This window comes from Hyperolius riggenbachi, chromosome 7, assembly GCF_040937935.1.
Source record: "Hyperolius riggenbachi isolate aHypRig1 chromosome 7, aHypRig1.pri, whole genome shotgun sequence".
Taxonomy (NCBI): domain Eukaryota; kingdom Metazoa; phylum Chordata; class Amphibia; order Anura; family Hyperoliidae; genus Hyperolius; species Hyperolius riggenbachi.
In genome coordinates, this window is record NC_090652.1 from 177,819,868 (window position 1) to 177,832,367 (window position 12,500).

The 12,500-nt window shown below is 43.9% G+C and overlaps 1 protein-coding gene across 6 annotated transcripts in view; it reads left to right on the forward strand.

Annotated features, from left to right (window-relative positions):
* WDR75 (WD repeat domain 75) overlaps positions 1-12,500 on the forward strand; it is a 669,401-nt gene that overhangs the window by 22,424 nt on the left and 634,477 nt on the right. For 3 of the 6 annotated variants that reach the window (XR_011022770.1, XM_068244926.1, XM_068244928.1), the window contains exon 3: positions 8,541-8,606. The exons of 1 other annotated variant lie outside the window; for it this stretch is intronic. Coding sequence is in view for 4 of the 5 variants with exons in the window: in XM_068244926.1 (XP_068101027.1) it covers positions 8,541-8,606 (66 nt within the window). In the remaining variant the exon portion in view is untranslated. Of the gene's footprint in view, positions 1-8,540; positions 8,607-9,288; positions 9,385-9,669; positions 9,784-12,500 lie in introns of those variants that run through there. 2 more of the 6 variants (XM_068244930.1, XM_068244929.1) reach the window with 2 other exon arrangements.

Sequence of the window (12,500 nt, forward strand, 5' to 3'; positions counted from 1 at the left end):
GGATCCCTTTAAAGACAGGTTGTTATTTAACTGCGTGTGAAAAAACTACAGAGGAGGTAACTTAAGGAATGAAGAGATAAGATAACTCTCTTACTGTGTGGAGGTAAGTTTTCTCTTGCCGTATTATCTCCAGCATGATCTTAGTGAATTGAGGCCAAAGCATATGAACTCCAACACCACTCCTCAGCTCATATGCCTCTGCAAACGTATCTTTTTGACTGCGGAGGAGAAATCTCGTCCTGCAGCGCTGCATGCACCAATTTTGTGTAACCTGACAGACGCGCAATGTTCTGTCAGGATGCACCATCGGTGCTGCAGCTGGTTAGTCGTTCGCTCGGTCCACCTGGAAGGTTAATGGATGGAAAAAGAGAGAAAAAAAAAATACAAAAAAAACAAGCAAGCAGCAAAGCAATTACTTCATTAACATTAATAAACTTTGAACTTTTTTAAACAAAACCTTAACATTGCGAACCAAACATTAACTTTTTTGCTTACCTGTTCTTTGTTTTTTTTTTTTTTTTAACTTGCCTTCTGAGGACAAACCTCTCCTCCCCCCCATGGGACAATGTGCGAAGTGCAAATCGCACAGAGTTGTGGCGAAGTACATTACGCATTTTGTCCCAAGTGAAAGGAGAGGTTTCTGGCAGCCCTGTGCATTAGGGTCTCTCGAAACCAGATGTTTGGTTTCACACTGCATATTGACATATCCAGTGAGTCGAGCCCGCCGCGCCGTACCGTACCGTCCAAAACAGACCTTCAGGGAATACCACAAGAGTAGCATTCGGCCTAGTAATGAACTGCGTCGCCATAGACTAACATGACTTCCGGGCCAACCGAAATTGCAGCAGAAGCCACGCAGTAATGTAGGCATGCACTAGCGTTAAGTTAAGCACTTCCGGCGTAAGGGGGGACCGCAAAGTGTAACTTTCGCTAGGCATTGTGAAATAGCACTGAGAGACCCTTGCGTGCCTACCACTGTGTCTGGAGTTCCCTACTCTCTAATAGTGTACCTCTCAAAACACTCCCCTAGGCATAGGCCAGGCTGGTCAGGGCAGGTGGGACAACAAACAGTGGTGTCAAGCCTTGTTCCAGCCCTGCTGCAGACACGACAACGTTTTCTTCGCATTCGGTGACCTGGGGTACTCTGAATTGGATAGGCGTAATGCCTTTCATGCAGCCGGCTAGTTGCATCTTGGGGTTGGGCCCGGACACCTCCTGGATACAGGAGTTCCATAGTGATCTGTCTCTGAAATTGAAGAAACAATCCAGTTCTCCCAGCCTTACTGTAGAGAACAAAGCTGTTGTAAACTGCCAATTGAATTACATAAAGATATACCAGCGTCTTGTTTTACAGGAAAGTAAATAGGGCGCTAACCTCTGGTCATTGAAGTCCACCCCTCCCATGTTAGTATTATAGTCGTGGATGACAAGGGATTTTTCAATGACCTCAGTTCGCCGTTGAATTTGGACTATTTTGTAAGAAAAAGCATTTGTGGCGAGTGCACTCCCATGCAGCAATTGCATTAGTTAGAGACCCACTAGGTGGCGGTGCAACCTCCAGAGTATCAGCTTAAGCAATAAGTCAAAAAGAAACAAGCTCCAGGAGCAGCTCACCATAGCCATAAAACGCTTAACTTTTAATTAGTTCCATTAAAGAGAATCTGTATTGTTAAAATCGCACAAAAGTAAACATACCAGTGTGTTAGGGGACATCTCCTATTCCCCTCTGTCACAATTTCACCGCTCCCCGCCGCATTAAAAGTGGTTAAAAACTGTTTTAAAAAGTTTGTTTATAAACAAACAAAATGGCCACCAAAACAGGAAGTAGGTTGATGTACAGTATGTCCACACATAGAAAATACATCCATACACAAGCAGGCTGTATACAGCCTTCCTTTTGAAGCTCAAGAGATCATTTGTGTGTTTCTTTCCCCCCTGAGGGGGGAGTTCATAGCAGAACCACAACACTGAAGAACTTGGCAGCCTTCCAGACACAGGCTGACAAGTCTGACAAGGGAAAGATACATTGATTTATTACAGAGACTGTGATAGTACAAAGTGCTGCAGTAAGCCAGAACACATTAGAATAGCTTTTGGAACTTGTAGGATGATAAAAAACAGGATGCAATTTTTGTTACGGAGTCTCTTTAAAAACGTTGACATGCAATCAATGCAGTAATAAACATATACTTATCAGACACATGTGTAGATGAGGTGAGGAGGATAGTCGACGGCCGTTTCGCCTCTATTAGGGCTGAGCTGCGCTCACCAAAGATTCCTAAAAAATATAAATATGCTGTACATAGCGTAATACTGTAAACACGTCATTTACACCCCAGTGATTGTGAATTGGTGTGACTGCACTGCAATCTGTGCGGGGTAACGGGAACCCAGGCGGACGGAGTGAGAGTGAAAGCGGGACGCCGCATCCACCCAAAAGCCAGGACAGACCTCTCTGCTAAGGATTAGCATGATGTGCAAAAAATCAAGCATACTTATGTAAGTGCGCATTCACTGCGCGGCGGCTTTGAAGATAATTAGCTGTATCACACTATGATGGGTCTATGTTTTTATATTTTTTTATGCCAAGGAATTTTTATCTGGATATTAAACTATGTTTGAAGAGAAAAAGTGCCAGTGGAGTGACTTGTGATAAAACGCTAGACCCACCTGTTGTCTGAGGTGGCTGCTATCTGGTGAGCGCAATCTGCTTGTGGGAGTGGATACACGAGTGTCACACCAATTCACAATCACTGGGGTGTAAATGACGTGTTTACAGTATTACGCTATGTACAGCATATTTATATTTTTTAGGAATCTTTGGTGAGCGCAGCTCAGCGTGTTGTATAAATTGTATTTCTGGAGAAAGTGAAGCAGCGATCCCATAGGAAGAGACTTTTCTAATAGGACTTTCTGGCTGCATTGCCATGGAGGTTTGATGAACTTATATCCACACAACAGTTCTGGACAAACTACTGATTGTAGAAAGGTTTGATTGGAGTTTGGTGGAATGTAATTTCTGCTTTGAGGATTGTGGTGGATTTGACTCGCACAACTCTACACAGGAGGACACTGAGGATTTTTTTGGACAGTTACATTTAAAGGCAGCGCAACCCTATTGCATATATATATTAGGGCTTTCTCGAGACCGATTTACCCCCTCCTTACCTGGCGCTGATTATATACCAGACAGCTCCACCCCCCCATGCGTGACCTTAAACTAAACTATATACATTCACTCCCCGGGAGCCAATCAATGATTCTCTTATATTTGCCAAGTCTTATCTCACCTGTATTTGTTAATCTGCTGTACGTAGCGTCCAATCTCCATTCGTCTAATGGCCGCGGTTTCCTGTGACGTTGCCCCCTCCTATTGGGTGGCGACTTCCCTCATACTCAATGTCCGGAGCGTATCCGCGTTCCACGGCATCCGGGTCCTGCGCATCAGTAAGTGCGCAATTCAACTATGTCCGGAGCGCATCTGCGCTCCATAGTATCCGGGTCCTGCGCATCAATATATGCGCTATTCTACCTCATGCTACTCCGTAGCTAAAACATGATGACATATATTGTCTACTCATCTCTTCCATCTAGTGGATAAATGATTAACTGTAGATTTAAACCCTTAAGTATTCTACCTAGGCGCCATCTTGTGGACACTTTCCTAACTTTCTTTTGCTATTTATATGAACCTTATCTAAGGATGTGAAATGCATTACTCAAAATTTTATAAAAATTATTGCCAAGTCTTTGCCCTAATTTAGAGTAATGCATTTCACATCCTTAGATAAGGTTCATATAAATAGCAAAAGAAAGTTAGGAAAGTGTCCACAAGATGGCGCCTAGGGAGAATACTTAAGGGTTTAAATCTACAGTTAATCATTTATCCACTAGATGGAAGAGATGAGTAGACAATATACGTCATCATGTTTTAGCTACGGAGTAGCATGAGGTAGAATAGCGCACATACTGATGCGCAGGACCCGGATGCCGTGGAACGCGGATACGCTCCGGACATTGAGTATGAGGGAAGTCGCCACCCAATAGGAGGGGGCAACGTCACAGGAAACCGCGGCCATTAGACGAATGGAGATTGGACGCTACACACAGTAGATTAACAAATACAGGTGAGATAAGACTTGGCAAATATAAGATAATCATTGATTGGCTCCTGGGGAGTGAATGTATATAGTTTAGTTTAAGGTCACGCATGGGGGGTGGAGCTGTCTGGTATATAATCAGCGCCAGGTAAGGAGGGGGTAATCGGTCTCGAGAAGCCCTAATAGAGGGGGGAAACGGCTGTCGACTATCCTCCGCACCTCATCTACACATGTCTGATAAGTATGTTTATTTCTGCATTGATTGCATGTCAACGTTTTTAATGGATCTAATTAAGAGTTAAGCGTTTTTTATGGCTATGATGAGCTGCTCCTGGAGCTTGTTTCTTTTTGACTTGTTGAATTTGGACTGTCGTGTCTGCGTGAACGGTGGACAGAAAGTAAACGTCCCTCTTGTCCTTCCATTTCACCGCGAGCAGGTCGTCAGCACTCAAGGCGGCCCTCTGCCCCCGTTGAAGTTTGGTGGTAATGAGCCGTTGGTGGAAGCCCCGGCGACTAGGCCGCACGGTGCCACAGCAACGGATTCCTTCTAACTTTAAGTGCTGATAGAGGGCCACACTTGAGTAGTAATTGTCCACATAAAGCTGGTACCCCTTCTGGAACAAGGGTGACGCCAAGTCCCACACAACCTTTCCACTGCTCCCCAGGTAGTCAGGGCATCCGACCGGCTCCAATTTGGAGTCTTTTCCCTCATAGACCCTAAAATAAGATGTATAGCCTGTGGCCCTTTCACAGAGCTTATACAGTTTCACCCCATACCGGGCGCGCTTGCTTGGGATGTACTGTTTGATGCCAAGGCGCCCGGTAAAATGTATGAGGGACTCGTCTACGCAGATTTGCTGTTCAGGGGTATAGCATCTGCAAATTTGGATGACAGGTGGTCTATGAGGGGCCGAATTTTGTGGAGCCGGTCAAAAGCAGGGTGGTCACTTTGACGACAGGTTTCGTCATCATTGAAGTGCAGGAAGCGCAGGATGTTCTCAAATCGTGTCCTGGACATGGCAGCAGAGTACAGGGGAACATGACATGCTGGGTCCGTAGACCAATAAGACCGCAACACATTCTGTTTGATTAGTCCCATGTGTAGGAGGAGGCCCAAACAATTTTTACGTTCGGAAACTTGGACTGGTTTCTACCAAAATGGCTGGGCAATAAAGACATTCGGATTGGCGGTTAAATATTGTGTGGCTTTACGGTTGGTCTCTGCCACAATTGAGTCTAGGAGATCCTGGGTGATGAACATATAAAAAAAAGTCTAGGGCCAATCCCAGATTATCTGTCTCCACCTGGACTCCAGACTGGGCGGTGAAAGGGGGCAGTACTGGTGTGGTTGAATCAGGGGATTGCCAATTTGGATTTGCCAGCACCTCTGGTAAACTAGGGGTAGTACGGACCCGTCTACTTGGTGGCTGCGACCGGGGTGTTACTACACGTGCCACCACACCAGTTTCAACCATGCTGGTGCTCGCCACTTCACCAGGGTATAAGGAAGCACTGGTGCTAGGTCCAGGAGATGCTGTACTGCTGGTGCCTGCCTCACCATGAAAAATCAGACCAGCACTAGCACCACTCTAATGCCCTTGAGGCTGATCTTGCGCCACCTGCGGTCCAACGACATGGGGTGTGGTACGCCTGGCTCTAGCCGCGACCTCAACCTCGTCATCGCTATCGGTCAGTGAACCACTGCTCAATTCAGGTTCAAACTCTGACCCTGATGATTCGTCGAATGGTTTGTCCCAATCATCCTCATCCGACTGGGCCATGTACCTGAACACCTCATCAACAGAATACCCCTTTCTTGCCATGGTGGACTGCTAAATTTAGGGGGTATTCCTCTAAGACTACCCAAGAAAAAGAGCACCTACCTAGCGAAAGGGAGTATTTGAGAGGTAGAAAGCTGTGGTCACTGAGTTTTGATTAAAAAAAATCAAAACTGATGTTTACAGTGCCACAGCTAGTGTACAATATTTTTTTTTGCAGTGATCAGAAAAAAAAATTTCTGTCACTGCGGTGGGGCGGGCTGAACGCAAGTGCAGGCGAACGATCAGGCCTGATCGGGCAAACACTGCGTTTTTTTAGTGGATCCTAGTGACCCTAATAGATCTGACTGCGATCAATAATGATCACTTACAGATACTATATAGTACCAATGTTGATTAGCGACAGTGATGACGCTAATTAGTGACTGTGGTGCAGTGGGCTGAGCACTAACTGATACTAACAAAGGAGCCTAGCTAACTGGCCTAACTGCTAACACTAGTGATACTAAAAAAAAATTACAGTTTTCACTGATCACTGTTTTTAGATCACTAGGATAGTGACAGGGGGGTGGTGGCCAGTGGGGAATCAGAGGCAATCAGAAACAATCACAGGACAATCAAAGCCAATCACGAGAAATCGAAGCTAATCACAGGGCAATCGCAGGCCAATCACAGGGCGCTCAAATCACGGGACAATCACGGGACAATCAAAGCAGATCACGGGACAATCAAAGCAGATCACGGGACAATCAAATACAACTACAGCACAATCAAATACAATGTCAGCACAATCAAATACAATGCACTGGGAAGTTGATTTGGGGGGGTGTCTGAGGGCAATCTGAGGGTGAGGGGGGGGGGTTGATTAGGTGCCTGCACGGGGCAGACTGGGTCCTGATCTGATGGGTGACAGACACAGGGGTGATGATGGGAGATCAGTGAGGGATTACAGGGGAGAATAGATGTAAACAATGCACTGGGGAGGTTATCAGGAGGGGGGGGTCTGAGGGCAATCTGAGGGTCTGGGTGGGTTATCAGGTGCCCCCAAGGGACAGTTTAGGGTCTGCTCTGATGGGTGGTGGTGACAAGGGGTGATAGACAGATGATCAGTGAATAAGGCTGATGTATACAATAGTATACAGTATACAGGGGGGTGGTCTGGGGTGGGGTCTGGGGTCATCTGAGGGTAGGGGGGGTGATCAGGGGACCCTAGGCGGCAGTTAGGGACCTAATCTAAATGATAGCGTCGGCAGATAGTGGCAGGGGGTGATTGATGGGTTTATAGGGGGGTGCTTGGGTGCAAATACTGGTGTGCTGGGGTGGTCAAGGGGGGTCCTGAGGGCTGGGGTGGTCTGTGGGTGTAAAAATGAGTGTTGAGCTGTTCACTTACAGGGCTGCCTCCTCCTCTGATGGTCGCACGACGAAGAGACTTGTGGAGGAGGAGGCAGCCTGTATAATACACTGTCATGTAAACAAAGTGTATTCTACACTTTTGATTGGCCCGATCGTCGATTTTCAAACCCCGCTGGCGCTGCTAATTGGCTGGCGGGGTATCGCACCAGGTGGGCGGGGCCTGTTGCCGGCGGCAGCGCGCGTCATCAGTGACGCGATCGCTGGCCGGACACGCCTTAAGGACCCACCGCCGATGGGCGTATTGCGGTCCTTAAGGCGTCCACTTTGCCGCCGCCCATCGGCTGTGGGCGGTCGGCAAGTGGTTAAGGAAAGCATGTTGAATTTGTTCAATAATGAAATTCTTGGGTGGGCTGTAAGTTATATCTCAATTCTAGATTATGGAGCCTCACTAATAGACCATTCTTGACTATATGCTTTAGTAACAGTTTTCTTCTATTAGTCCAGAATTGAGGGTTTGCAATTGTTATGAATTCAGAAAGGTGGGGTGTGGACTTCTTGTCACTTGTCAAGGCATAGTCTATGGATACATTGCCACACCCTTCCTGTTTAGAAAGTATACTAGACCTAGTGCCATCTTGGACTTCAAAATGGCCTTCATTAATTAGCAGATGGGAGACATCTCAAGCTCACTCCAACCTGAATTATCTGTTTTAGGAAAGCAAACTTTTGTTTTTCTTAACCTCTTAGTAAGGGGGCTTTTAGGACCATTGTAGTCCTTAACAAACTCCAATGAGTCTGGGTCACCATGAGCTTGCTGGTTAGTCTGTGCTCTCGGTGGTTACAAGCCCTACTGCATAGAGCCAAATTAATCCGAAAAAGTGTGTATGCATGTTGGATTATTATGGCTCTGTACAAATTAACAAGGCTGACACATCATTGCATTCCAGCGGTTCTGGAGGTGTGTTTAGCTTCTAAGGGTACAATGGTTAATTTGCATATATTCAGCAGTGATGCCCTGGGAGACATCTCAAGCTCACTCCAACCTGAATTATCGCAAATTCTTTCTGTTTTAGGAAAGCAAACTTTTGTTTTTCTTAATTATCAGAAGTAAGCAATTAACATTGCCTCCACAATGCATCCTGAGCATTTTTTTCACTGTTGGAGCCCCCCCCCCCCCCCCCCACACACACACACACACACACACCCCAAGCTAAAGTGCTTTATTTAATACAGCAGCCTTAAGTTTGTAGAGTGGGGTATTTCAGCTGTAAAAGTAATCAAAAATACATTTTTTTGTTTTTGTTTACAGCTCTATTCTTGTTCCTTGGATGGTACTGTAAAATTATGGGACTTTGTGGATGCTATCGTAATAAAGGTATCTACTATCTGTGTCTCTCTCTCTCCCTTCTCCCTCTCCCTCTCCCTCTCCCTCTCCCTCCCTCCCTCCCTCCCTCCCTCTCTCTCTCTCTCTCTCTCTCTCTCTCTCTCTCTCTCTCTCTCTCTCTCTCTCTCTCTATTTTGTTGTGTGTATGTATATATGTGTAGATAGATCTCTCATATTTAATTATGGTGATTTCTACTGAGACCTTTTACTGTTAACTGGTACCTTAAAGAGGAACTCCAGTGAAAATAATGTAGTAAAAAAAGTGCTTCATTTTTTACCATAATTATGTATAAATGATTTAGTCAGTGTTTGCTCATTGTAAAATCTTTCCTCTCCCAGATTCACATTCTGACATTTATTACATGGTGACATTGTTACTGTGGGCAGGTTATTTAGCTGTTTCTAGCTGCTCTGTCTGTTAGACAGCTAATAACAGCTATTTCCTGTCTCTGAACATTGTTACATTGTAGCAGTTTGCCAGCAGTACCGCGGTCTTCAGAGCCTCTTGTGGGAGGGGTTTCAGCACAAAATCAGTCACACAGCGCCCCCTGATGGTCTGTTTGTGAAAATCATTGTCTTTCTCATGTAAAATGGGGTATCAGCTACTGATTGGGAAAAAGTTCAATTCTTGGTTGGAGTTTCTCTTTAACTGTTATTTATTGTTACATTTCAGAATTACTTACTAGGACTCAGATTTCTTGGCTTTTATACTTCTATTAAAGAAGACTGTGTATATGCTATCATACCTAAGGATTCTGGTGTTTCAGGTGTGGTATAATTCTTTAATAATTATGTTTTTATCACTTTTGTTGTAGTGTGGCACAGTTTTTGTTTGAGTGGGCATTTTTTAAGTAAACAAATTGCACAGAGAAGTGCATAAAAGCTACAACCTTGTATATATTTTTTTAATACTATAGTTTAAAGTTAATGGTATACTTTTTCACTCAATGTGATACTTGTTTTTCCTTACACATAAGACATTATTGTGATGGAGAATTAATTAATTCATTCATTCATATTTTTTTTCCCCCCCCCCCCCCAGACACTTTTCCAGTTGGTTTCTGTTCAGCTAACAAAGTCAACTGGTCTTGAATCTGAAGCCAAAGAATTGTCTGTGATATTTGAAGATGTTAGTAAATCACCCAAATGTACAGCTGTTGGAAGAGATGTAAGTGTGTAACAGCTTCGTTTCTATCAAATCTATCAATTGATTTCGATTGATTTGATCTATCTGACAGGAAGGAAAATGTAGGTTGATCTGCTGCCAGCATGGCCCATAGAGTTGTGTTGGATCTAATGGTCCAATAATGCATTTAGATAGATTTCCAATAGATTTATTTCTGAAATCTATTGGGAATCTGTTCCTAGTGTGTGGCACACATCAAATAGATTCCTGTCAGATTCAGCTTGACAGGCATCTGACAGAAATCTATCTGATGGTCGAATCTGCTGCCAATCTATAAGTGTATGGCCACCTTTACTTTCTTTGAAACTGCTGTTATTTGATTTACCTTGGCCTCATGTTTCATTCAAAAGCTGCACACTTAAGCATTTGTTCCTAAAGAAAAACTCCACTTACACATTAAGAGGAATGTGCACCAGGATTGTGCCCCCCCCCCTTTTTAAATGAACTTTCCCAAAAGGGAGGTTTGTGATACTGTGCTGTTGGAGAGGGGTTGGGATGAACGTAATTGTTTACCTATGGCATGCTGCTCCTCTGGCCATTGTGGCTTCCATCTTCTACATTAACCAACCACAGTTATACCACATGAAAGGGAACCTTAGCTGAGGGGGATATGGATGCCATATGAACAATACCAGTTGCTTCTCAGTCCTGCTTATCTTTGGCTGCAATCTGGCAACTGGTATTATTTTTAAAAGGAAAAATCCATAAGCTTCTCAGTTTCGAACCTCAGTTTAGGTTCCCTTTAAGAACTTCCCGGGGAATTTGTACATGCTAGTTAGTCCTTGCTAATCCTTGGTTTGGGGACAGTTATTTCTAATATGGCCAAGGTCAGGATAGTTATCAAACAAATCCATACCGCATAACGATTGATGCCAATGTGTGGAATTGGGGGACATCGTCAGTCACCCCACTTGCAGGGGAAGTGGACCAAACAGATGACGCTTCAATCATCAAACTTTTGAGAGCTCATGTCAGTGAAACTGGCAATGAAACATTTTGTTTTGATTATTAGAGACAGGGAGGTTCTGATTATGACATAAATACTGTCACTTATCTGAACAAGGGTTCCCAGATAACCTACATTTTCTGTGCAGAATTTCTCCTGGTCAGAGAGAGGAGAACATAAAGAAACGCTGGTGCCGAACGACCTTCCAAATGGAACAAAAAGCAAAAAGGGACACCAGGAGCCCCTAATAGTTTAGTACCTTATATACTTGCGTATAAGCCTAATTTTTAGCAGAAAAAAATGTGCTGAAAAGTTACCCCTCCTTGGCTTATATGCGAGTCAGTAGAGCAGAATGGATTGTTTTCTTACTCGATCAGGTACTAGTGATCTTGCTCTTGAGATAGATAGATATATATATATATGTATGTATGTATATATATATGTGTGTTGGAGACAGGTCTGTAGCTGCACATTGCATCTGGATCCATGGAAGTGGCTTGATTCCTTCTTTTACAGAGGCAGGAAACCTCCCTGCTTGCAGAGAGCAATTTACTATTTTGTGACATGCTGGACCAAGCAGGTCAGGGCATTTCAGAATAAGCTTAGTTGGTCCAGGTCGCAGGTTGTCTGTCGGAGGTGACGGAGGATATCATCTGAGATCTCTTCCTCACTAATGCCTTTAAAGTCAGTCCAGGGTGTTAGGTTGTTCTTGTAACTATTAACAGGAGTTGAATAAGTCTTAGGTGCTGTGCACTGAATGAGAGACTGAATAGAGGACACTTTGTCAGAAAAGTAGCAAGCAAATTTCTCACAAAGCTCCTTTGAGAGATTTATAGTAGGGTTTTCACAGGATGGGTTAAAGCGGATCCGAGATGAAAAACTAAATATAACAAGTGACTTGTCTATATATCTTATCTAAAGTTTAGATAGTTTACACAGCAAATCTATCTTCAAACAGCTTCAACAGTATATTAATATTTTTTCCTGTGATACAATGGGAGCAGACATGTTTTCTGCTTGTCACTATTACACAATTACACACACAGGCAAGCTTATCTGACAAACTTGTGACAAAAGATAAAATCACGTGGGGTTCCTATACTGCCCTGGCATTTTAGGGGCCCTAAACCATGAGGAGTAGCCTGGAAATCAAATGCCTCAAAATGACCTGTGAAATCCTAAAGGTACTCATAGGACTTTGAGCCCCTTAGCGCACCTAGGCTGCAAAAAAAGTCACACGTGGTATTGCTGTACTCAGGAGAAGTAGTATAATGTTTTTTTGGGGTGTATTTTTACACATACCCATGCTGGGTGGGAGAAATATCTCTGTAAATGGACAACTGTGTGTGTAAAAAAAAAAAAAAAAAGTCAATTACAGAGATATTTCTCCCACCCAGCATGGGTATGTGTAAAAATACACCCCAAAACACATTATACTATTTCTCCTGAGTATGGCGATACCACATGTGTGACACTTTTTTGCAGCCTAGGTGCGCTAAGGGGCCCAAAGTCCTATGAGCACCTTTAGGCTTTACAGGGGTGCTTACAATTTAGCACCCCCCAAAATGTCAGGACAATACACACCCCAGAAATGACCCCATTTTGGAAAGTGGACACCCCAAAGTATTCAGAGAGGGGCATGGTAAGTCCGTGGCAGATTTCAAATTTTTTTTTTTTGTCACAAGTTAGCAGAAATGGAAAATTTTTTTTTTAGTTTATTTTTTTGTCACAAAGTTTCATTTTCTGCTAACTT